At 35.8% G+C, this 26728-nt stretch overlaps 1 protein-coding gene across 3 annotated transcripts in view; it reads left to right on the top strand.

Moving 5' to 3' along the window:
* The window catches only part of ZFP82 (ZFP82 zinc finger protein), a 75063-nt gene that overhangs the window by 8564 nt on the left and 39771 nt on the right, over positions 1–26728 (top strand). The window contains exons 2-5 of one of the 3 annotated variants that reach the window (XM_042920132.1): positions 5286–5356; positions 8029–8155; positions 8442–8540; positions 18574–19554. In XM_042920132.1, coding sequence (XP_042776066.1) covers positions 5348–5356; positions 8029–8155; positions 8442–8540; positions 18574–19554 — 1216 coding nt within the window. In that variant the 5' untranslated portion in view covers positions 5286–5347. Of the gene's footprint in view, positions 1–5285; positions 5357–8028; positions 8156–8441; positions 8541–18573; positions 20946–26728 lie in introns of those variants that run through there. The other 2 variants (XM_042920131.1, XM_042920130.1) reach the window with 2 other exon arrangements.

The raw sequence follows: 26728 nt of genomic DNA, 5'->3' as shown, positions 1-26728 counted from the left end.
ACTGTAATTCTATTTTATTTTATTTTATTTTTTATCAATGCCACTGTCTTGAAATCTATAGTATTAGTTCTCCAACCTTGTTTCTTTTCTTTTTTAAGATTGTCTTGGCTGTTGTAAGTCCCTTGGATGTCAGAATCAACTTGTTAATTCTCACCAAAAATGAAAAATCCTTGCTGGGGTTTTATTTGTGAATCTATATGTTAATTTGGGGAGAATTGACATCCTATCAATATTGAATCTTCCAATTAATAAATATAGTATATGTCTACATTTGTTAAGGTCTTTAATTTCTCTCAATGATTTGTTGTAGTTTTCAATGCACATCTTTTATTATATTTGTGCCTGGGTATTTGACATTGTCAGTGGTATTTAATTTTTTTTTTTCCAGTTGTTTATTGCTAGAAGTACAATTTTTTTTTTTTTTTGGTATATTGTCCTTGTATCTAGCATCTACAGAACACCTACTGTAGATGCTATTTATCAAGTTGGAAGTTCTCATTCGCTAAGATTTTTACATTAATGGGGGCTGAATTTAGCAATTGCATTTTCTGTGTCTTTCGAGAGGATATTTTTTTACTATTATTATCAATGTGGTAAATTATCTTAAGTTTCATACCTTGAACCAACCTATCATTCCTGAAATAAATCTTACTTGCCCATAAAGTATTAAACTTTTTTAACAATTTCACTGGGTTAGATCTGCTAATGAACTTCTGCATGTATGTTCATGAGAAATATTGGCCCATAATTTTCATTTTATGTCTTTGTTTTGATATCAGTCTTATATTAGCCTCATAAAATGAATTAAGAAGAATTCCCTGTGTTTTTCTATTCACTATGTGTAAGATTAAAGGTTTTCCTTAAATTTGGAAGAATTCACTGGTGAAGGTATCTGGGCCTGAACTTTTCTTGATAGGAAGATTTTAAACTGTGGAATCAATTTACCTCTTCAGATGTTTCAGGTTTTTTGTCTGTTTTGTCCATTTTGGCATGTTTTTAAAAGAATTTGTTTCATCTAAGCTTTCAAATTTAAGAGCATGAAGTTATTAGTGTTATTATGTTTTTAATGTCTGTGGCATCTATAATGATGTTCACGTTTTCATTCTTGATTTTGTTCATTTGTGTTATCCCTCTCATTTTCATCAGTGGTATTGGTAACATTTTTTCTTCTGGGTACTTTCAAAACTTTTTTCTCGGGTTGTGGTTTTGCTTTTTGTTTTCTGTGTTTTCCTTTTTATTTATTATTCTTCAGGTTTGCTGAGCTTGAAACTCTTGTTGAGGCTTTTAATCAGTTAATCAGTTCAGACAATTATTACTCTCCAATCTCTTTTATTCCTCAGACACTCCACTTACATATACGGTAAATCTTTGGACTATGTCCCTTTTGTCTTATACTCACTTCTGTTCTTTCTGTTTTTTTCTACTTCATGTGGATTTTTTTGTTTGTTTTTGACTTGTCTTTCAGTTCATTAATTCTTTTTTCTTTTTAATTTTTTTAATGTTTATTTGTTTTGGAGAGCGGGGGAGGGGGCAAAGAGAGAGGGATACAGAATCTGAAGCAGGCTCCCTGCAGTCAGCGCAAAGCCCAATGTGGGACTTCAACCCACTAACCACGAGATCATGACCTGAGCTGAAGTTGGACACTTAACTGACTTAGCCACCCAGGTGCCTCTGAGTTCAGTAATTCTCTTAATTTCCTTCCTTCCTTCCTTCCTTCCTTCCTTCCTTCTTTCTTTCTTTCTTTCTTTCTTTCTTTCTTTCTTTCTTCTTAGTTTATTTATTTGGTAATCTCTATATCCAATGTGGGGCTCAAAGTCACGGCCCTGAGATCAAGAATCATGTGTTCTTGTGCCTAAGCCAGCCAGGTGCCCTAATTTCTGAATTTCCTCATTTACTGATGTAGGTTGTCTATTTGGTTCTTTTTTACAGATTTCAGTTCTGTTTAATTTCTTTATCTTACCCATTTCCTTATATTTTGGTTGTTTTTAACATTTTAAAACTATTTTAAAGCTATTTTAAATTGTTTGCCAACTTTAATATCTGAATTGTCCATGGTTCTGTTTTCTGGCTTTATCTCTGAGCATATCTAGCATTTTTTTTTTAATTTTTTTAAATGTTTATTTATTTTTGAGACAGAGAGAGACAGAGCATGAATGGGGGAGGATCAGAGAGAGAGAGAGACACAGAATCTGAAGCAGGCTCCAGGCTCTGAGCTGTCAGCACAGGGCCCGACGCGGGGCTCGAACTCACGGACCGTGAGATCATGACCTGAGCCGAAGTCGGACACTTAACTGACCGAGCCACCCAGGCGCCCCTATCTAGCATTTTTTAATTGGATGATAGATATTGTGTCGAAAACAACCATGGAGGCCAAGGGCAACCACTACCTACATCTAGCCTTCTCATTATATCAGAAAAATTAAAGTGCTTTTCAGGTCTCTTTTACTAACAAATACAATTCTTAGTATACGAGAAATTTTCAGGATAATGTTGGAAATAATTTAAAACATATTTTTATTAAAAGACTGCTTATTTAGAAGAGTGCAAAATTCTCAAAAATTTTATTTGGTAGATTTCAGAGGGCTCTCTTGTCTGTAGTGGTATCTTTTGGCGGTGCTCCATACCCAACATGTGGTCATTTTGTAAACATACTACAGTCTTGGCCACAGAGATTATTGGTTTTAAAAGGAAGGGTCAGGGGCACCTAGGTGGCACAGTTGGTTGAGTGTCCAACTCTTGGTTTCAGCTCAGGTCATGATCTCACAGTTGGTGAGTTCGAGCCCCACACTGGGATCTGCGCTGATAGCGTGGAGCCTGCTTGGGATTCTGTCTCTCCTCTCCGTCTCTCCTGCGCTTGTGCGCACGTTCTCTCTCTCTCTCTCTCTCTCTCTCTCTCTCTCTCTCTCTCTCAAAAATAAATAAATAAACTTAAAAAAAATAAAAGAAGAAGGAAAGGGCAGATTCCCCAGATGCAAGAATTCAGCTGGAGATGATATACTCTAGGAGCAAAGATGAAGAGGGTTGGGAATGTAACAGACATAATATGGAGCTATTGAAATAAGAATGTTTCCTGACCACGTCACCTGGGTGGCTCAGTCAGTTGAAGGTCCAACTCTTGATTGTGGCTCAGGTCATAATCCCAGGGTTATGGAATTGAGCCCAGTGTTGGACTCCACTCATGCTGAGTGTGGACCCCACTTAAGATTCTTTCTCCCTCTGCCCCTCTCCCCTGCTTGTGTGTGTACTCTGTCTCTAAAGTTAAAAAAAAAGGGGGGCGGTTTCCTTGCTCATTTGACTTGGAAGGTGCAGCACTTGAGATTGTCCCTTTAACCAAGGAAAGACCAGTAGGAGAGACCAGAAAAGGGGACTTTAAAGTGAGAAGTATGGGAGAAGGAGTTGTTTCCAAGTCTTTCCGGATTACTGTTGATTCTTTAGTATATAGCACAGTGCCTGGCACATAATAGATTATGTTGGTCAATTTGAAAAACAAACTAAGAGCTTAATAAATAGTAATAATAATAAAAATATTAAAGGAGTGCTTTCAGGTTTTAAAGAAGAGACATTTGTGGATTACCTTGGTTTTCATTTCCTGAAATATATATATATATATATATATATATATATATATACCTTTAGTGGAATGCAGTAAGTGCTAGGGGTAGATGTATCCATTAAATAATTGATAACAAGGTTCTTTGTCCTGGGTGGTCACTTTTACATACAGTTATTGATAAATTGTTTAATCATCAAGGAGTTTTGTACATAGGTATGTTCACTGCCCTTTATAATGCTCAGTTTATTATATTCCTATATCTAATAAACAAAAAGAACATATTTTATGAAACATTTCAACATTGATCTCAAATTAAGTTACTCCTCTTAAACAATTTAAACATCTATTAGTATTTTAGTATAATGTTCTTTGGGTCATTTTAAACATCTTAAGCACATATCGTGTATACAATTATTACAAATTTTATTACTACACTTACAGTTAAAAGCTATTCTAAAGCATCAGTGATGGATTTAGTCCATTTCTACATTATTTCTATACTTTTTAATTTCTTCCCATTGTTACGCGAATTAATCATCTTCCTAAAGTTTTTGTAATATTGCTGTGTTCGCTTTCCTGGGTTTCAGTTTTCTTAAGATTCATTAATCCCAAAAATCGTCTCAAACTGTGCAAGATTAGAGGATCTGGTTCATCAACCAGTTAATTCTTGGTCAGGACACAGAACTTGATTGTACAAAACAAGATCATTAAAAACTGTTTAGACAAATGTATATCCAAACTAAAATGTATATGATCAACTTTTAGGAGTTATTTGGAATTTGTATAAAGGTAAAATGATATATATGCAAGGATTTTTTTTAAGTTTATTTTGAGAGAGAGAGTGAGTGTGTGTGCACAAGCAGGGGAGGGGCAGAGAGAGAGGGAGGGAGAGAGAGAATCCCAAGCAGGCTCCGCACTATCAGTGCAGAGCCAGACTTGGAGCTGGAACTCAGGAGCCATCAAATCATGACCTGAGCCAAAATCAAGAGTCAGACATTAAACTGACTGAGCCACCTAGGCACCTCTATACAAGGATATTTATTACAGCATTGTTTGTAATAGTAGAAGACAAGAAACAGTCCCAAATGGTCATGGGCCGCAGATTGGTTAAATAAAAGTGTATCCATTTAATGAAATACAATGTAGCTAAGGGAATTTCAGCTCTGTGGGTACAAGTTACATTCCAGTTCAAGATACATTATGTAAAAGGGCGCCTGGGTGGCTCAGTCGGTTAAGCGGTTAAGCATTTAGCATCTGCAGGTCATGATCTCGTGGTCCGTGAGTTCGTGCCTCGCGTCGGGCTCTGTGCTGACAGCTCAGAGCCTGGATGGAGACTGCTTCAGATTCTGTGTCTCCATCTCTTTCTGACCCTCCCCCGTTCATGCTCTGTCTCAAAAATAAATGTTAAAAAAAATTTTTTTTTAAGATACATTAAGTAAAAATAGAAATGTGTATAACAGTGTATATAATATGCAATCAGTTGTGTAAAAAAATTATATCTTTGTGTGTAGATGTGTATATATGTATACTATATTCTCCAAGCCCATGTTAGATTGCTGAAATCTACTTCAAAGCCTGAGGTCTCTGGAGTAGGGAATAATGAAAGATTTGCCCATTTTTCTCACTGATACCCCTTTTTTATTTGTATTTGTGTGGGATGAACAGAGGGGAATGATCATCTGGGAGCTATGCAGCAAGTGGGATCTTATGTAGCTTCTTTTGCCTTCCCCAGTTCTGCCCTTTTCCAAAAGGATCCCAGAGGAAGACTGATCTTTTTCTGCAAATACCAAAGCCATGGCTCAGGTGAGATGCTGTTTCCTTTTGCTCAAAGAGAGTTATTTTTACCCCTAGTACATGTAAACATTTGCCTTCTTCATCATGATATTTTTGATGTTTAAAAAAAAAAAAACAAAACTTTTTCAGACAGTTTAGTTAAAAGCTGTGCTAAAGTTCTCTTAACCTTGCTCTAAAGAGAAAGATCTTCAATAAGTCAATTCAAAAATTTCTCTCTTGGTGGAGATATTTATAGAAAAAAGAATTGGTTCTATAACCATTGTTGGAAAAAAGAAACAAGGTCTGGTTAAAGATTTTTATACTCTCAAATTACGGGTAACGGTTAAGGGCCAGCCAAGTTGTTGGTTAACAAGTTTCTGTGAAGAGGTCTTAATCAGATTATAAATCCTTCAGAAAATTCTTATGGATTCCATCAAGAATCCTTGTTGGTTCTCACAAAGAGATTGTTAATTACATAATGTAAAAATGGTCTGATTGAGGCCAGGCTCCAAAAAAAAAAAACTTTTACATGGTCCATTCTGGAACCTGACCCTCATTTCTTCATAAAAACCCAGTGTCCTTCCCAGTTCCCTCTTCTTTTAAGCAACGTTTACAAATTCATTTAGTAAGTCCTTCAGATCTTCTGTCTTAGACTTCTGCCAAAAAGAATAGAAATGTGTTCCCCATTTGTTAATGAATCTAATATGCTTGGACAGTGATTTGATGAGATGGAGATGAATAATTAGGGGCACCTCATAGGGAAAAGGCCTGATCATCACAGACCTAGGGTTTCCAAGAAGAAAATATGTGGAATGGTTTTGTTTGATATCATTCTTAGTACATGGAAGATCTCCTGGTGTATGAGCCTTTCAGGTTTGGGGGTATGACTCATAGTACAAAGCTCTGACACCTATATCTTAACAGATCATCCATAATAAATAGACTTCAGTAATGCCATTGTGTGAATTTGGATCATTTTCTGTCACCTTCCTATATCTCAGGAACAAAGGGAATTTACTGTTGAGCAATGGGTAGTTATAAGTAAAATTGGGCCAGTATTAGGGATTTAAAAATTACTTTAACATCAATATCTGAAAACAAAAGAAAACTTGTTTTATATCCATGTGATAGAATATTATTCAGTGAAAAAAATACGCTAATGAAAAGAATTTATTAAGGTGCACCTGGCTGGCTTAGTCAGAGGAGCTCTTGATCTTGGGGTTGTGAGTTCAAGCCCCATGTTGAGTATGGAGATTGACTAAATAAATTAAAAAAAAAATTTTTTTATTCTTAAAAAATAAATTGTTGTAACAAGGAATTAACTCTTACTATATAATAGTGTGACATGAGAAAGGATCAGTCTTGAATTTTATGCAAATTTAATTTTCTAAGATAAAATATTTTTTAAAGTCATTTTACACATTTTGCAAGTAAAGTAGTGCTATTCTAATCTTGCCCCATCACCCACTCCCAAAAGGTGATTGCCCTCAACTGTCTTGAATATGGTTTAATTGCTATCTTTTGATGAATCAATTTTACTCTCTTGACTTACTACAAAGTGGAAGGGACATTGTATATTCTTGTATCGCACCCTTCATTTCCTCTGATAGTTATTAATCATATTACAATTTTTTTTGTCAAATCAGTAGTGTACACAATATTATGACTGCAAATATTGCTTACTGATGAGCCAGCTCATAGCTCCATTCTATTACAGCCTTTCATTTTTCCTGCGGTTAATTGCTTTTTTTCCCCCCATTTCCTTCATTGTCCATTTTTTCCATCTGATCAAACACATTAATTCGTTTTGAGTATGGAGACGGCCATCTCCATTCCCTTTTTCACCCTGCTCCCACCTGGTCCTGTTACTCTCTAGACTACTGCATAGTTTTGCCAAGGCTTCCATTTTTGTGGTTTTCCTGAGATTTTCCTTCAGTGTTCTCCTGTGTTAATTCACCTATTTCTTGAATACTACGTCTTGTTCTTTTCTGGTTTACTTCCTTCTTTTTGGTGGAGCACATCTTCTGGTACTTTCCTAAGAAATTATGAGGTCCTTTTAGGTCTAGAAATGTCTTTTTTAAACCCTCACAACAGAATGATAGTTTAGTTATGGAATGTAGGTGAGAATTTCTTTTCTCTATCAGCATATTGAAGAATTATTCTTACCATTTCTTGTTTTTAGTAGTGTTCTTGAGAACCTCATTGCCTCTCTGATTCTTGATGTCTTTTATATGATCTGCTCTCCTCTGGATGGTTTTAATGTCTTCTCTTTATCCCTTATTCTGAAATTTTATTCTTAGCTACTTGGGAAAAGAAGAGAAAGAAGCTCACATGTGTTGGTGACTTACTGTATGGCAAGTAGAGAAAAAAAGCTTATATGTACTGAATGGCAAGGATTATGCTAGCCATTTGTATATACTATTTCACTTAATTGGGATGCCCCTCTTAGCTGGATTTTGTACCTTCCTAATTTTGTCTGGGGGAAACAGAATAAACATGGAAACACAAGATTCAGTCCTGCTTATTTGTTTACGGTCCTCCACTTGCGTCCGAAACATCCAGCCCCACTCTATATGCTTGCTATTTTTCACTTCTCCCTTTATTCTTTTCTTCTCTCTTTCCTTCACCAAAAACAAAACAAAAACAAAAATATAAAACATTTCTTTTTATTAATCAAGTCATATACATGGTTGTTGTTCCAGGAGTCAGTGATGTTCAGTGATGTGTCCATAGACTTCTCTCAGGAGGAGTGGGAATGCCTGAATGATGATCAGAAAGATTTATACAGAGATGTGATGTTGGAGAATTACAGCCACCTGGTTTCAATGGGTAAGGACGTCTGTCCATAATCAGATTCTGCCGTCAGAAGCTCTATTTTCTCCCATGTGAAATACCTGCCTTTCAAGTAGGTATTTCTACATCCTGTTCTTAGAAGAATGTTTTTAATATTGTAGTGTTAGAACAAAGAAGCTACACTGAGTTATGGGGGAGTTTCAAGTCCTATGTTGTTTCATAAATCTGATATACCTTTCTTTGACCTTTTCTTAATGAAGGGACTGAATTTGAATACTGGTATATTCTCATCATAAACTTATCTCCTTACTTCTTTTATAAGCAGGACATTCTGTTTCTAAACCAGATGTGATCTCCTTTTTGGAGCAGGGGAAGGAGCCCTGGTTGGTTGACAGAGAACTAACAAGAGACCAGTGGCCAGGTAAGTGAAGCTCGTCAGGTAATTACTCAGTTGGTCATTGGAGAGACTGCACCTTTGAGGTGCTCTCTGGGAATCTCCCCTTAGGCCTATTGTACAAAAGTAAGCCTTTCAGCATGAACTTTCAAATGACCTTACCTTTTCCTCTTACTTAACACACTCTACCTGCTTTTCTTCGCTTATACTTCTTTCCATTTCCTCTTGTAATTGCCCAATTCTAACCAGCCACTGCCCTCCTCTACACTCTCTAATGATATTCCTTTCTATCCATATTTTGGATCTAATTTCTTATCACTTTCTCATCCTCTTTTGTATTTAGTCTTAAAGAAGCATCACTGTCTCCTGACATTTTTTTTTTTTTTTTTTTTTTTTACATTGCCAAAGACTTATTTTCTTTAGGGTGTTTTAGATGAAGTAGCTCATACAGTCATTGATTCATTCATACTTAGAACAAACATTTACTGATTTTTGAATGTGTGAGGTACTCTCAGAGGTACTGCAGAGATTAAAAAAAAAGAATAACCAATTTCAGAATTTATAGCTTAATAGGAGTACTAGAACACACCTATATATATAGCTTCTATAAAGTAGAACCATCATAAAAGAGGCTAAAGTAGGGAGCTCAGAAAAAATGAGGGCTAAGGATATAGAAGAGAAGTTGATCCACACAGATACTATATCCACATAGATACATGAGCGTGCATGTTGTTAACTTTAGATAGAATGTTGGAAATAAAGGCTCTGTACCTCCATTGAGAACTTAAAGCTAGCAAAGATAAACAAAACTTGATATGAACGAGTTAAAACAGGACAGCACATTGATTCATTCAGTATATGTTTATTGAGTACCTGTTGTATGCCCAGCACTATTCTTAACACTGATATTACAGCAGTGAACAGAACATGCAAAATCTCTATCCCTGGACCTTACCTTCTAGTGCTGAGAGAGATATAAAAATAAATGAATATATAGGTCATGTAACAGTGCTAATAAGAAAAACAAAGTAGAAGAAGAGCGTAGAGGATACTATCTTATATGATGGGGTAAGACTAACTTTTCCAGTTAAGTGACATTTGGACAGAAACGTGAAGAAGTACAACAGTAAATCATTGTATGTGGTTAGTGGAAGGAAGAACATTACAGAAGCCAAACATTCCAGGGTCCTGAAGCAGGTGTGCATTGGCTGTGTTCAGGGAGCAGGAGCCAGGAGGCCAGTGCTTTATCTTATCCTGGTTGGTCAAGTATTTTCAAATAAACTGGAGATTTGACGTCATTTCACCTTTGTATAATCTCAATTTGTAGTTGTAAAAAATATAGACTTTTTTTTCCCTTACACAATTTTAATGCCATTATCATCTCTAATAAATTTTACAATTTCTTGGTATACTGGATTGTTTTCATGTCATTATAGTGAGTACTAGTGAGAGTGGACATTTTCATCTTAATGGTGCTCTTTAACTTGTTCACTACTAAATTTTGCCCTTTTTACCTATTACTATCCTTATTTTTTCAAATTTTATGGACTTTATGTAATAAGAATGTCTATGTACCCATTTCCAGAAGGTGCTTTTACTTTTTAATTTTAATTTGCATTGGTGTCTTTAATGTGTATGTTGTAATGTGTTTGTAGTCAGCTCCTTAAATGATTATTGTGACGAATTTTATAAATTTTTGTTGTTTTTTAGTTTTCTGCGATTTGTTTTATACCATTTAAATCCATTTTTAGTTTCTTTTTCAATAAAGTATAAATTAAGAGTCCAAATCCATTAACCTCCCTCCCCGCTACACGCACGCACACACACAATTTAGCACCCTTTCATCATTTAGCTTACTTCATCTTTGTTTTATCTGCCTGTTCAATAACAAGTTCTGATTTATGTTAGTTTGTATGTCAGCTTCTTTTTCTTGTATCTGTCTGTCTACTTATGCCTACGGAGATAGATATGCCTAGCAGAAGTTAATATATTGTCATTCTTTTTATTGGAAATTATTAAAAATAATGTAACAAACTGCAGGTGGACATTTAAACAGTTATGAAATGAACTTTCATGTAACCATTACCCAGGTAAAAAACTACAACACTACCAGCACAGATCTCTTTGTGTCTACAAGATCTTTGTGTCCTTTCATAGTTTTACTAAGAGTGCCATCCACAATATATAGTTTAGTTTCAGTTGGGTGTGAATTTTATAGACATGTAATCATACTATAATATGTATTATTTTATGCCTTGCCTTTTTTTTTTTAATGTTTATTTATTTTTGAGAGACAGAGAGAAACACTGTGAGCAGGGGAGGGCCAGAGAGAGAGGGAGACACAGAATCTGAAGCAGGCTCCAGGCTCTGAGCTGTCAGCACAGACCCCGACGCAGGGCTCGAACTCACAAACCACAAGATCATGCCCTCAGCTGAAGTCGGGTGCTTAACCTACTGAGCTACCCAGGTGCCCCTAATTGCTCTTACTTTTATAAAAAGTCCTGATCTCTGGTGAGAGAACTCTCCACCCTTTCCTTCAGAAGTGCTTGGTTTTACTTTGTCTTCCATATGAATTAAAAAATTTACATTAAGTAAAGTTTCATTAAAAATGTCTTTTTCAACATCCATCCATGAATAAAACTCTCAACAAAGTGGGTATATAGGGGAATGTACCTCAGCGTAATAAAGTCCATATATGTAAGCCTACAGCTGACATACTCAACTGAAAGCTTTTCTAAGATCAGGAATAAGACAAGGATGCCTACTCTCACCACTTATTAAACAGTACTAGAAGCCTTAGAATAATTAGACAAGAAAAAGAAAGAAAAGGCATCTAAATTAGAAAGGAAGAAATAAAACCATCTATGTTTGCAGATGACATGATATTATATATACAAAACTTTAAAGACTCCACTACAAACTATTAAAATTAATAAATGAATTCAGTGAAGGTCCAGGATACAAAATCAATATATAAAAATCAGTTGCAGGGACACCTGAGTGTCTCAGTCTGTTAAGCATCTGATTCTGGATTTTGGCTCAGGTCATGATCTCACAATTCGTGGAATCGAGCCACATGTTGGACTCTGGGCTGACAGCACGGAGCCCGGTTGGAATTATCTTACTCTCTCTCTGCCCCTGTGCCACTTGCGAGCTCTAGCTCTAAATAAATAAATAAATAAATAAATAAATAAATAAATGGTTGCATTTCTATACACTAACAATGAACATTCAGAAGAGAAATTGAGAAAATCCCTTTTACAATTGCATCAAAAAGAATAAAATACCTAGGAATAAATTTAGCCAATGAGGTGAAAGACCTGTACACTGAAAACTATAAGACGTTGATGAAAGAAATGGAAAAACACAAATAAATAGACACTACCCAAAACAAGTTACAGATTCAATGCAATCCCTATCAAAATTCCAGTGGTGCCTTTTATAGAAATAGAACAATCATAAAATTGTCTAGAACCATGAAAGATGCAAATAGCCAAAACAGTCTTGGAGGCATCACACTTCCTGATTTCAAACTATATTAAAAGGTATCAAAATCAAAACAGTATGGTATTGGCATAAAAACGGATGCATCAATCAATGGAACAAAATAGAGAGCCCAGAATTAAACCCACATATATATGGTTAATTAATTTTTAACAACGAATCCAAGAATATACAGTGGGGAAAGGACAGTCTCTTCAATAAATGGTTTTGGGAAAACTGGACAGCCACATATGAAAGAATGAAACTGGACCACTATCTTACATCATATACAAAAATCAGCCCAAAATGGATTAAGGACCTGAACATAAATAAGACTTGAAACCACAAAATTCCTAGAAGAAAATGTAGGCAGTAAGCTCTTAGATCCTTGGCAATTTTTTGGATTTGACAACAAAATAAAGACAGCGAAAGCAAAAATAAATGAGTGGGACTACATCAAACTCAAAATCTGCACAGCAAAGGAAATGGTCAACAAAATGAAAAGACAACCTACAGAATGGGAGAAAATGTATGCAAATCATATATCTGATAAGGAGCTAATATATAAAATATATATACAGAATCTAAACTACATAGCAAACATTCCAATTAAAATATAGAAGATATAAAAGAAATGGAAATTTTAGAACTAGAAAATATAGTGGCCAAAATTTTTAAAACTGCATAAGCTCAATAGAATGGAAATAACAGAGAAAAATTGGTGAACTTAAAGATGAGCCAAACTAGTTCACATAAATACCAGAATAAAGATCAAAAACTTAAAAAGAATCTATAGCTTCAGGGACATGTGAGACAACAGAGTTTTAACATTCATGTCCTTGAAGTCCCAGAAGGAGAAAGTTCAGGACTGGAAAAAGTATTTGAAGAAATAATGGCTTACCAAATTTGGTGAAAGATATATCAGTTCAAAAGGCTCAGCCACCCCAAACAAGATAAACACAAATCCATACCCAGACACATCATAATCAAATTGCTGCAAATGGATGACCAAAAAGGTAATGAAAGAACCACAGAAAAATAATGCATTACTTATAGGGAAATAATTATTTGAATGACTGGATTTCTCTCTTTGTAAACCATGGAGGCCAGAATAAAGTGGAATAAAGTTTTATTGTGCTAAAAAAACCGTTAACCCAGATTTACAAATCCAGCAAAAACCTACCAGGAATGAAGGTGAAATTAAGAAAGGCAATACCGTAAATGTAGATGGCAACTGAGACTCTCTTGAAGGTCCCTATGAGATATGACAGTGGTGGGAAGACTGGCTAATGAGACAATTTATATACCATGTTAGAGGGGTAAGCACTAGTTAAGTCTAGGAGACAGTTGTCTGTGCCAATTCTGGCCCAGTGCTTCCACATAATGTCATTCAAGGAAAGTCAGAAATCCAGACTTTCATATTAAATCTGATAGCTCAATGTTGATAACTAATTCAAAACTTTAGAAAATTTGTTGGGGACAACATCAAACAAATATGTAAGATACAACCTGATTCATCAGATTTTTACTTCTGTGGAGTTTTCTTTTTATTTCTTTTTTTTTTTAACCTCAGAAATTCTACCAAGGTACCTCTGGTTAAAACTCCTCATAAATTGTGCTCAACACAGAAGGGAACTTCTTTTTACTCAGAGGTTTCTTCAACCCTGGAAATTAGTTTTGTTGTTAGCTCTGCATCACCAAGTTCTCCTTCCAGAACTCATATCTTACATTTATTTTATTGCCCATATAATTTTCCTTTCCTATGACTCCCACCACTTTTTTGTCACCTTTTCTATCTTTTCCCCTCTGAGAATTTTTTTTCATGAATTCTAGTTTTCATGATGATTGACTTTTCACTGTGGAATTTGAAGATTTAGTTTATACCTTTTTTCACCCTCCAAATATAATTATATCACAATTTTTAAAGTATTATTCAGCTTGCTTCATGACAATGAAATGGCTTTCATTTCTGAGCTCTGTAGTCACATTTCACTTCTTTTAGGACTTGTTCTTTTCTATGCAGTTAATCCTTGTCTTAATTGAGAATTGCTGAGTTTTCTGAGTATCTCTCATTAATCTAACTCTCTTCAGACACATCAGGTAACTGGTTTATTTTTTAAGAGACATTTCTCCTCTAACTCTCTGTTCTGCCCCAGTTGAGACATACATAGCTATCATTTTAGAATTTCTCTTCATTATCATCCCATTGATTCCCTTTACCATGTTCCTTTGAATTTCTTTTGATTCTCTATGTGGATATCTTGGATACCTTTGTCTTGATTGTTGGATCTCTTTCCTTCCTCTTTCTTGGTTTATCCCTTCATTATTCTGACACACACCTTCCAAAAGCAACCAAGGAAAGTATGCAAGAAAAATAGTGTATTTTGTGGGGGTGCCTGGCTGGCTCAGTCAGTGGTGCATGAAACTCTTGATCTCAGAGTTGTAAGTTGGAGCCCCACATTGGGTGTAGAGATAATTTTAAAAAATAAAATCTTTAAAAACAGAAGTGTATTTTCTGAATCCTTATATGTCTGAAAATGTTTCCCATTCACCCTTCAATTTCACTGATAGTTTGGAGATGTAATTTTAGGTTGAAAAACTGAAATTCAAAGTTTTGAAGGCATTGCTCCACAGATTTTTAAAATCTAGCATCTAGTGTTGTTCAGAAATCCAAAACTCATTCAGGTTCTTAATTATTTCATGTGATCTATTTAATGTCTTTGGAAGCTTTTAGAATTTATCTTTATTTATAATATGCTAATATTTCAAGTAGAGATAGCATGATGTTGATTTTATTCTTTCATTTGGGCACTCACTGAGACATTTCATTCTGGAAACAAAAATCTCTGAAATTGTCTTGTATTATTTGCTTGATTATTTATTCTATGTTGTCTTCTCTATTCTCTGTGTTTCAAACTTTGAATGTTTGCTTTTTTTTTTTTTAATGTTTGTTTATTTTGAGAGAGAGAGAGAGAGAGAGAGAGATCTCCCACGCGTTTGCTCAAGCAAGGAAGGGGAAGAGAAAGAGAGAATCCCAAGCAGGCTCTGCACTGCCAGGGCAGAGCCCAATGCAGGGCTTGAACCCACGAACAGTGAGATCATGACCTGAGCCTAAACCAAGAGTCAGACACTTAACCAACTGAGCCACCCTGATGCCCCTGTTCACTTTTTATTTCTAGTGTCTGGCACCATGTCTGACACATTTAATGGGCTCATTAACTTTTTTGAATGAACACTCATAATTCAGATCTTAAATTTCTTGTCTTAGCTCTAAAATTATTTTTTTTTCTATTTTTTATTTCTTCTTATACTTTCTGTGAGAATTTATTAAGTTCTAATTCTCATATTAATTTTTATAAAAGATTTTTCTTTCAATATTTTTTCTGACATTATTCTCTTATGAGATATGTATTATATATTTTTGGAAGCATTCTTTTGAATTTTTCTCCATTGGTTGTCTTTCCCGAGTTTTTTTTTTTTTTCCCTTTGTCCATTTTAATCTCTCATGTTTAAGATTTTCCTGAAACTACTAGTGATTTAAGGCTGTCTGCCCATATAAAACTGTGGTATTAAAAAGCTGATATGAGGGTGCCTGGGTGGTTCAGTCAGTTAAGCATCGGACTCTTGATTTCCTCTCAGGTCATGATCACACAGTTCATAGGCTTGAGCTGTGCATCAGGCTCCACTCTGACAGCACAGAGCCTGATTGGGATTCTCTCTCCCTCTCTCTGCCCTGCTTGCACACACTCTCTAAAAATAAAAACTTTTTTTTCTTAATTAAAATATATATTTTTAAAAAGCTGGCTTGACCTCTCATTTGTGTCTGAAGAAGTGTATATTTATTGGTGGTAGTCACTGTAGAGTGATCTTCCTAGAATAGTTCGTTGGCTGATACCACCTATCAGATATTTTCTCTTGGACTGGTTTTCTCCAGAATTGAATCCTCTGCTTTCTTTCTGGGAGTCAATAAAATGAGCTTGACTGCCAGATTCTGAAAGTTTACTGAGTTGTATGTATCAGGTGTATGGGGTAGGTTTGAGATTCTGGGGTCTGTTTCGTACAGATTTCAATTAATCTTAACTTTTTGCAGCCCCTCCTGCACCCTGCTTTCAAAGGTACCTGTTGACTGCAGTTCTTAGAAATAATGATTCTACAGTAAGACTTATCTATAACCTGAGTTTCAGTGTGTTTATGGTTAACAAATTATTTGTTACCATTACATCTACGGTGGCTTCAAAAATTTTGTTGCTGCTCTTTCCTCTCCTATTCTTTGTCTTTGTGGAGTTTCGTCTTTCATTTAATCTCATCACTATCACTTTAGTGGGACTTCATGAAGGAACAGTAATAAATGCATATATTCACTGTGCTGTGTTTGAAAAGAGTGTGTCCTTCTAGAGGAATTTTTTAAGGAGTATACATTTAAATACTTGCTTATTGAGTCAGTTAATAAATATTTGTTGATCTTCCAGTATATACCAGATACTGTGCTTAGAGTTAGGTACACACTGATGAAGACTATGGACATTTCCTTCACAGAACTTAACACCTATTCAGTGAAAAAGATAGTAAGTGAAGCTAAGTCAATATATAATTACAAATTATGAAAATCCTGTTAAGGAGAACAACAGAGTGCTTAAAGTGTGACTACAAGGAGAGTATAATTTGGTCATGCAGCCAGGAAAGGCCTCAAAAAGTATGCCCTTTAAGTGCAGATTTGGAAAATGGGTAATAGTTACCAAGGCCAAGAGTAAACAACAACAACAAAACCACCTACTAGACATAAGGAAAAGTACCTGAAAAGACTATTAAGAGGGACTAAAAGCTGAGAGCATTTGAAGAACTGCAAAATAGGGCCAGCGTGGATGGAGCTTAGCAACCAAAAGGGAGCATAGCCTGAGATTTGTCTGAAGAGGCAGGCAGCAATTAGATCATTCAGAGCTTTGTATACCTTGTTCAAGAGTTTGGCTTTTGTTGTAAGAGAACTGCCATTAAGGATGGATTCAAGATTGCCTACCTCAGGTGGGGAAACTAGATAAGGAAGACACGATCCTGATAGTTCAAAGAGATACGTGTATTAGATATTGAAGATAGGAAGAGTGTTAAGATATATTTAGGAGCAAGATTAGGCAGTATTTGCTGAATAATTATATGAGAGAAAGAGAAAAGATGGTACTAGAATACTTTTCACTTTTTTGGCTTGAGATTTTCCCATAGTGTGGTCTTCAAAACACTGCACTTGCCTAATATCCCCATTTTAATATAGAAATTATTTTGTATTATCTCTCAAATATTAAACATTTATGCCAAATACTTCTCATATATTATTTACAGTTCCCCCAATGATTATAAGAGTAGACAGAGAATTGAGGGCTAAGAAAAATGAACTACTTTGCCCAAGAAAACAAAGCTTGTAATTAGCTGTGTGTTCAAAAATTCACAACTGATTCTGATAACTGATTTTTCAATAGCAGAACACTGCTTTTATATCCTCTACCTTCTCTTTAAACCTACAAATGCTCTTCCTGTCAGTTGGTCATCACTACTATAGTGTTTATGTTCTTTTTAAGTCCTTTCCTCTTTTCTCCTAAGATCAGCATCACAGAGTTCCAAGCCAAAAAGTGTTTTTATCAAACTCCAAACATATTCCATATTTAGCCACAAAAGAATCCTCACTGTCTGCCACTCATGCTAGATTTATTCATTCCTGCCATCTGGATTGCCACTCTCAATTTCCTTATTTGTTAAAGAGACCCTGGGTTTCCAGTTACAGAATTGAGGACAGTGCTGTCTAATAAAACTTTCAGTGATGATGTGGAAATGTTCTATGTCTGTAATTTCCAACACTAACCACAATTGGCTATTGAACACTGGAAATTACAGTGCTATTGAATTAAATTTGAATTTTTATATAATCTTAATTATGTTAAATTTAAATAGATACATATGCTCATGGATACTGTAATGGACAACATAGATCTAACTGGGAACAGGCAAACCATTTTCCTAAAAGGCCAGATAATAAATATCTTAAATTTATAGTCGATGTGGTCTCTGTTGCATCTACTCACTTCTGCCATTGTAGCTCAAAAGCAGTCATAGACAATATGTAAACAAATAAGTGTAGCTATGTTCCAATAAAACTTTACTTATAAAAATTGTTACAGTGCTGCAGGCCATAGTTTGCCAACCCCTGGGAATGTTATCTTATTTAATCCTGATAATAACTCTATTAAGTAGGTAATCATTTCCCTTATTTTGTAGTTCATGTTGTGGGGTGCTCTTACAGGTATGTGTGCATATGCTCTGAAGTTTTGTATGTGTATTTATGATTAGAGTCATTTTGTAACAAGGGAGATAAGACTAAGTTTTCTGTATGTTCAGCAAGCTCCCCTAAATAACTCTGATCAATAGCAATGTTTGGAAATCATTGGCTTATTTACTGCCCTCATCTTACTATATGATCTGTCCTTATTCTCATCTATTTTTTTTCAAGTTTGGTTTAATTCTCCCATTTTAACTGAAGTTTTATTTCTCCCAAACAAAAAATATGAGTGATTACTTTCATATTTTCTTTCAGTCCTGGAATCAAGATGTGAGACCAAGAAATTATTTCTGAAGAAGGAGATTTATGAAATAGAGTCAGCGCAGTGGGAGTTAATGGAAAGACTTACAAGACATGACCTTCAGTGCTCTAGTTTCAGAGATGATTGGGAATGTAATGGCCAGTTTGAGAAACAACATGGCTCTCAGGAGCGACACTTTGGTCAACTGATATTCACCCATGAAGGCATGCCTACATTCAGTCAGCATCCATCCTTTACATTACAGCAAATCATCAATAATAAAGAGAAATACTGTGGAACTAAGGAATATAGGAAAGCCTTTAGACATGACTCACAGCTTACTACACATCAAATAATTCATACCATTGAGAAGCCCTATGAATGTAAGGAATGTGGAAAAGCCTTTAGACATCCCTCAAGACTCAGTCATCATCAGAAAATTCATACTGGCAAGAAACCCTTTGAATGTAAGGAATGTGGGAAAACATTTATTTGTGGTTCAGACCTTACTCGACATCACAGAATTCACACTGGTGAGAAACCCTACGAATGTAAGGAATGTGGAAAGGCCTTTAGTAGTGGCTCAAACTTCACTCGACATCAGAGAATTCACACTGGTGAAAAGCCCTATGAATGTAAAGAATGTGGGAAGGCCTTTAGTAGTGGCTCAAACTTTACTCAACATCAAAGAATTCATACAGGGGAGAAACCCTATGAATGTAAGGAATGTGGCAATGCCTTTAGTCAGAGCTCACAACTTATCAAACATCAGAGAATTCATACAGGTGAGAAACCCTATGAATGTAAGGAATGTGAAAAGGCTTTTCGTTCTGGTTCAGATCTTACTAGACATCAGAGAATTCATACTGGTGAGAAGCCCTATGAGTGTAAGATATGTGGGAAAGCCTATTCTCAGAGTTCACAACTTATTAGTCATCATAGAATTCATACTGGTGAGAAACCCTATGAATATAGAGAATGTGGGAAGACATTTAATTATGGCTCACAACTTATTCAGCATCAAAATTTGTACTGGTGATAAACCATAGAAGGCCTGAAATCTGTAGGAAGGCTTTTAATTACAGTTCAATTATTCAACATTAGAGAATTTGTCTTGATAATAATCCCTTTAAATAGAATAATGTAGAAACATCTTATTTGTTGACTCCAGCTTATTCAGCCTGAGAAAAATCATGTAGGAGAAATACCCTATGAGTAGAATATATTTTGGAAGTCCTTTAATAAAAGCTTATATTTCTTTTGACATCAGATAATTCAAGCTAGCAAATACTGAAAATCACAGCACTTTTGACACCTTTCTAACCTTATTTTAAACCTCAGAATTCATGATGAAATATAATCCTGACATTTTTGTTTTTCCCCCTAATTTGTCTATACTTGTTATATTCTTAATATTTTAACCCATCTTAAATTTATATGACTATAAAGCCCACCTGTTTCCATCACAGTTTGTAAAATACCTTTAATACCTGGAATAAGTGACCTCTTTATTCAAAGATGGCTTATTCTTTTTGTTATTTACAAAACTTCGGATTTATTGTAAAAACATTGACGAACAACTTTCCACACAGTAAATAGAGATCCCTTCATAGCTTCTTGGTGTTTCCATATGTTGGTGTGATATCATTTTATCAAATTCCTACTGATAGACATTTCCCAGAGTTTCTGTCATTACACAGAGTACCCTAATGGAAATTCTCCACAGGCATATCTTTATATCATGTATTTTAATTGCAGAAATAGTGCATGAACATATTTTCCTTTTAAAAGATTTAAACATTACAAATAAGGCAGATACACTCTTTGACTATCATCCTTGTATCCATTTCCCTTTCTGAAGGATAGTCATTATCTGTTTAGTATTTATGCTTCCTGACCATTTTTCTACGTTTTTATACATATTTGTCTCAGTGGAAACTAAAACGGGATAATGATAATACCTACCTCAAAATTTTGTGTGAGGATCAAATAAATTAAGATGCATAAAGTGCTTAGAATTCTGCCTGTCATATAATAAATATTCGCTGAATGTTGGTCATTATTTTATTCATCATTGCCATTAGTATTATTTGCTGAAAAACAGTTTCTGCAGATCTTGCTGAACGTCAGGCAGGATATATAGTCGAAGAAAGACACAGGGTAATGAATTCAGAAAATTTTCCATCATCACTTCCTATGAAACATGAAATTATCCTAGGTGTTGATGGGGAAAGTAATGTGTGGAAAGGACTTTATTCAGACTAGCATCCTTTTTGCTACATCATGCAATACCTAATGTAAAAACAAGAATGTAGACAAACCATTTGCAACATGGATGAAAAATGAAAAAGTGTGAAAAGAAACAGTATTATGTTTGAAAAATGAATACACACACAAAGAGAAACCTTATAGTTAATGATTTAAAATGTTATTGTAGGAGTGCCTGGCTGGCTCAGTTGGTGTAGCATGTGACTCTTGGTCTCGAGGTTGTAAGTTCAAGCCCCACATTGAGTGTAGAGATTACTTAAAATATTTAATAAAATGTTAAATACAGTGCTTTCTGGTATATTTGAAAACCTAAACAAAATTATTTTTTTAGGAAAATAAAAATGAATACAGTATTGACTCAGAATTAGAACTCTCAGAAGCCTCATAATCATAAAAACACAGAAAAGGGGAAATTTAGTGTGATATAGTAGCTATTACTACTAATAAAGCACCAAACCAAAAATTTTTTTCAGGCAAAACATTATCAAGTATCTAAGGAATTGTTATATAGAGGTAGACATCTCATAACCACCCAAATATAACCTTGATGTTAGAATAATATTAGGACACCTAAAAACGGAAGCTCATTTTTAGTATCCATGAAGATATATGTGAGCATACTAAAGAAACTAGCAAACAGTGGTACCTATTAAAATAATACAAATGAACCTGGTTGCAGCAGTAGCTAAGGAGGATACCCAGTGCCCAGTTCTAACTAACTGATGTGAGGAAATGCAGGCCTCATTTTGCCACCTCTTGTGACTTTTCGAGAGTCTGGATCTTTTTTTTTTTTTTTTTTTCAGTGTGTGATAGCTCTTGATTTTTATTTATTTTAATGTTTATTTTTGAGAGAGTGCAAGTGAGGGAGGGGCAGAGAAGGGGGACCGAGGATCCAACGTGGATTCTATGCTGATAGGCTGACAGCAGTGAGCCTGGGGCTTGGGGCTTGAACCCATGAACGGCGAGATCATGACTTGAGCCAAAGTCAGACACCCAACCGACTGAGCTACCCAGGTGCCCTAATAGCTCTTGATTTTTAAATGGTAGCTCAGATTTATCTTTAAAGACACCATGAGTACCAAAGATGTATTGACTGCACAAATAGGCCATAAGTTCCTTTTGTTCTGGATCCTAAGGCTGTGGATGTGCAGAAGGCTTGGAGGAGGAGTTTTTAATAGTGCAAATCCCTTAAATATTTAATATTTAAAATATTTCTAGAGATAACTAGCTAAAGTCCAAGTGTAAGGATTTTTTTTAAAAGACTTATTCCACCCCCATATTTTCTACATGCAGTTCTTTCTTTATTCTAAGCATCATGTCAAATTTAAAAATTGGGTCTATTTTATATGTAACAACAATATCCTATTGTTGATAAATATATACACATACAACTGAAAATTTTTAAGTGGCCTATGAAGAGGAAAAATAGCCTGACCATCACATTTTTGCACTAGCAGCAAACATGTCATTGGAATTCTGTATTGTGTCCTAGATGAAAAGTTAGCAGACTTTCCATAAAGGGCCAGATAGTAAATATTTTAGCCCTGTGAGCCGTACTATTTCTGTAGCAACTACTTAATTCTGCCATTGTGGAAGAGTGTGGAAGGCTACTAAAAGTCTTAGATTAAGAATCCTGAAGTTAAGCAAATGTCCCACATTTTAGCTTTGTTTAGGTAGATTAGTGTTTTGAAATAGATCTTTTCTATGCCTCAATTTTCATGCTCAGCAAGCAGCTTCCTGCATTGGATGGATTCCATTCTTGGAAGGAAATTCCCATATACCCAAAATTACAGGTCTGTTCTTCCATTCCTCACTTCCTTTTTTCTTAGATCCCATGTTAGTAGGTTAGGGTTTTTTTTTTTTAAACATTGAGTTATTTTGTTCCAGGATTATGCCTGTAAAATATTTTCTAATCAACTTAAGAAAAGCGGAATGAGCAACATAGGCATTTAAGTCATTCATTAAGTTCTTCATCTAAAATTATAGAGGAAATGGGATGCCTGGCTAGCTGGATGGGAAGAGCATTCGACTCTTGACCTCAGGGCTATGAGTTCGAGCCCCACGTTGGGTAGGGAAATTACTAAAAGAAATAAAAACTTTTAAAAAATAAAATGAAATAAAATTTCAGAGGTAATGCATTTGCGTTCAAACCAATGAAGCAATACTAAAAAAAAAGCTATGCCTTTTGCTATTCCTCACTCCCTCTCTGCTGATTTACTTCTGAGTAATGTTCAAACCTTGTGTATATCCCCCATATATTTCTTTATGTTTAAATGTTAACACAAATCAGTATATTTTTACCAAAAAATATGGATGGTTTAAACATGCCTTTTAAATTTTGAATTTCCCTAGTCAGTAAATGATGATTTAACTTATTTTTTTTTTTAATTTTTTTTTCAACGTTTTTTATTTATTTTTGGGACAGAGAGAGACAGAGTATGAACAGGGGAGGGGCAGAGAGAGAGGGAGACACAGAATCGGAAACAGGCTCCAGGCTCCGAGCCATCAGCCCAGAGCCTGACGCGGGGCTCGAACTCACGGACCGCGAGATCGTGACCTGGCTGAAGTCGGACGCTTAACCGACTGCGCCACCCAGGCGCCCCTTAACTTATTTTTTTAAATGGTTACAGTATATTTTATACCCAAGTATGTTTGTACCAATACCAACTCAACTATTCATGCAATATTTCAGACTGTTTCCTCTCTGCTGTTTGAAAGTAGTGCTTCATTCAGGGCACCTGGATGGCTCAGTCGGTTAAGCGTCTGACTCTTGTTTTTGGCTCAGGTCATGATCTCATGGTTTGTGAGTTTGAGCCCTGAGTCAGTCTCTACACTGACAGCGTGGATCCTGCTTGGGATTCATTCTCTCCCTCTCTCTCTCTCTCTCTCTCTCTGTCTCTCTCTCTCTCTCTCTCTCTCTCCCCCTCCCCTGCGTGTGCGCTCTCTCTCAAACTTTTTTTTTTTTTTTAAGTTTATTTATTTTGAGAGAGTACAAGCAGGGAGGGCCAGAGAGAGAGAGAGAGAGAGAGAGGCTCCCAAGCAGGCTCTGAACTGACAGCATGGAGCCCAATGTGGGGCTCGAACCCATGAACTATGAGATCATGAACTGAGCTGAAACCAAGAGTCAGACACTTAACTGACTGAGCCACCCAGGCGCCCCTCAAAATAAACTTTAAAAAACTTTTAAAAAATAATAAAATGCTCCAATAAACATTTTATATTTTTGTCTATTTTATTTCTGTAAAATAGGTTTTCCAAACCATTTCCAATATTTTCTGTTTCTTAGGAAGGTATTACTTATAGAAACTTTCAGAGGGAAGAGGATAAAGGGACAGAGTGTGCAGTTTTTCACATACGTGGGTGTGTATACACACACAGACTTTACCATTTTAATCCATCTGGGATTCATTATTGTATATGGTGTAATACAGGATGTTGGTTTTGTTTCCATTCAGAAATAAGACCAATTATGCCAGAACCAATAATTGAAATATTCATCTTTCTCCTACTGTATTAAAATACTCATATATTAAATGCTCATATTCTCAAATCTATTTCTGTGCTCTATTTTCCAGCAATCTTTGACTTATACTTTTTAGTAACTTATTACTTGGAAATAGAGATATGTATATTGTTAATATATAATTTTTATTTAGAAATAAAGAGAGGGTGCCTGAGTGGCTCAGTCAGTTAAACGTCCAACTTCAGCTCAGGTCATGATCTCGCAGTTGGTGAGTTCAAGCCCTGCATCAGGCTCTGTGCTGACAACTCAGAGCCTGGAGCCTGCTTTGGATTCTGTGTCTCCCTGTCTCTCTGTCCCTTCCCCCGCTCACCCTCTGTCTCTCTCTCTCTCAAAATTAAATAAACGTTAAACATTTAAGAAAAAAAGGGGGCACCTGGGTGGCTCAGTCGGTTGAGTGTCCGACTTCAAATCAGGTCATGACCTCGCAGTTTGTGTTGGAGTCCCTCATCCGGCTCTGCGCTGACAGTGCAGAGCCTGCTTGGGATTCTCTCTGTCTCTGCCCCTACCATGCTTGCTTCTTTCTCTCTCTCAAAATAAGTAAACTTAAAAAAAATTTTTTTAATGAAAAAAACAAAAACAAATGCTTATTAGATTTTAAATTATTTTATCCGGTTCCAATAAAAAGACTAATAAGGGTTATATTTTAAATTTTATTCAATTTAAATAGAGTATTTCAAAATGAATTCACATTGAATTGACTTTGAATGGATATTCATTAATACAGGTATGTCTCAAAATGTCTTTGACAACTTTTTATCTCTTTACACTCTAATATCTTCATGATGTAATGTTTCACAATACTTAAAATATGCTAGTAATAATCTGAAATTTAGTATCTTTTATTAGGTATTGATTATAAAATGATAGATTCTTTTGATCTTTGATAATCTGCATATAAAGGGATATCTCAGTATACCTATTTCACCTTTTTTCATGTTGTAGACATGAGGACAGTGGCTGTTGGGCAAGAATTTTTTTTTTTCACTGTATTTTCCCCATTTTAACAGACTGAAGGGTTGGTTTTTTCAGATTAATTTCTGTTTGTTGTTTTCATCTCTACTCTTATTTGTGTGTCATAAATGATTTATTGCTTTGGTGAAATGTGTTAAAACACATGAATATCCCGCCCCCCCCCCCCATTTGACCCTGAATTTCTCATGTTCCCTGGGTCAGACTATGATTCTCTGTAACTACTCTACAGGCCCAGTCCTCTGCTTGTTATGTCTCCCAATACCTAAGTTTAAGTGAAGTATTAGGATGTGCAGTTTCGAGCTGCCTCTTTCAGTAAAGCATCCCTAACAAAAAGTCTGTTTCTCAGTCCAGAAATCAAGTGTAGAAAATTAATTATCACCCACAGAAGTTTCTACTGTAGCCATCTTTGTTTTATTTCTAATTATAATGGAAACACAATGGTTACAGTCCATATGTTCTACCTTTTTAAAATTGGAGTAGATAAGAAATTCATTCAAAGAATATTGAGTGGCTCATAGAAAATCTTAGAGTGCTAAGGAACAAAGATACAGAACCAAGAACATTGCTGCACATGATGACACAGAACTCGTGAGGTCATTCCTGCTGCTGCTGCTGCTGCTGGACAGAATTGCCAGCTTACACTACTGACAACATGGACTCTGGATGTTCCTGCGAGTGCCACCTGTGTACATGGGGTTACCCATCACCCAGATGGAATCTCCCATCCTTGTTCCTTTATATCATCACCTTGCTGTTCTGAGATGGGTGTTTTTTGTTTTTTGTTTTTTACTTTCGAGAGAGCAACAGAGCACAAGTGGGGGGGGGGGGGGGGGGGGAGGGGAGTGAGAGGGAGACACAGAATCTGAAGCAGGCTCCAGGCTCTGAGCTGTCAGCACAGAGCCCATCACAGGGCTCAAACTCACGAACCATGAGATCATGTCCCTAGCTGAAGTTGGTTGCTTAACTGATGAAGCCACCCAGGCACCCCTGAGATGGGTGTGTTGGAGTGCTGAAGCCTATGTTCCATCCTTGTACATTAGCTGCTGGAGAGACTAAGATGCATTTTCAGTTTAGTGAGAATCAGCCTCGGCTTCTTAAAGATGGGTGTTAACCATCATAGCAAGGGTGCACAAATACTGTACAGCCAAATGAATGACCAGTGTTCACAAGATGGCATCCCATCAATATACCTCATTCTTCCTGTAACTGAGCATTAAAACCTCATCTAAAATAACATTACTCATTCCTCATTTATTCATAAGCCATTCCTCATTCAACCAAAATTATGTTGGGTAATGTTTATACCTTCTATCTGTCAGGATCCTGTGTAGACATTCTGTAACCTTTTTTCTAAGTTGTAACACCGTACATAAAAGGGCTCTGTGCTGCCTGCTGGGAGCCTGGAG

This window comes from Panthera leo, chromosome E2 (genome assembly GCF_018350215.1).
Source record: "Panthera leo isolate Ple1 chromosome E2, P.leo_Ple1_pat1.1, whole genome shotgun sequence".
NCBI lineage: Eukaryota > Metazoa > Chordata > Mammalia > Carnivora > Felidae > Panthera > Panthera leo.
This window is presented reverse-complemented; position numbering and strand designations above follow the sequence as displayed.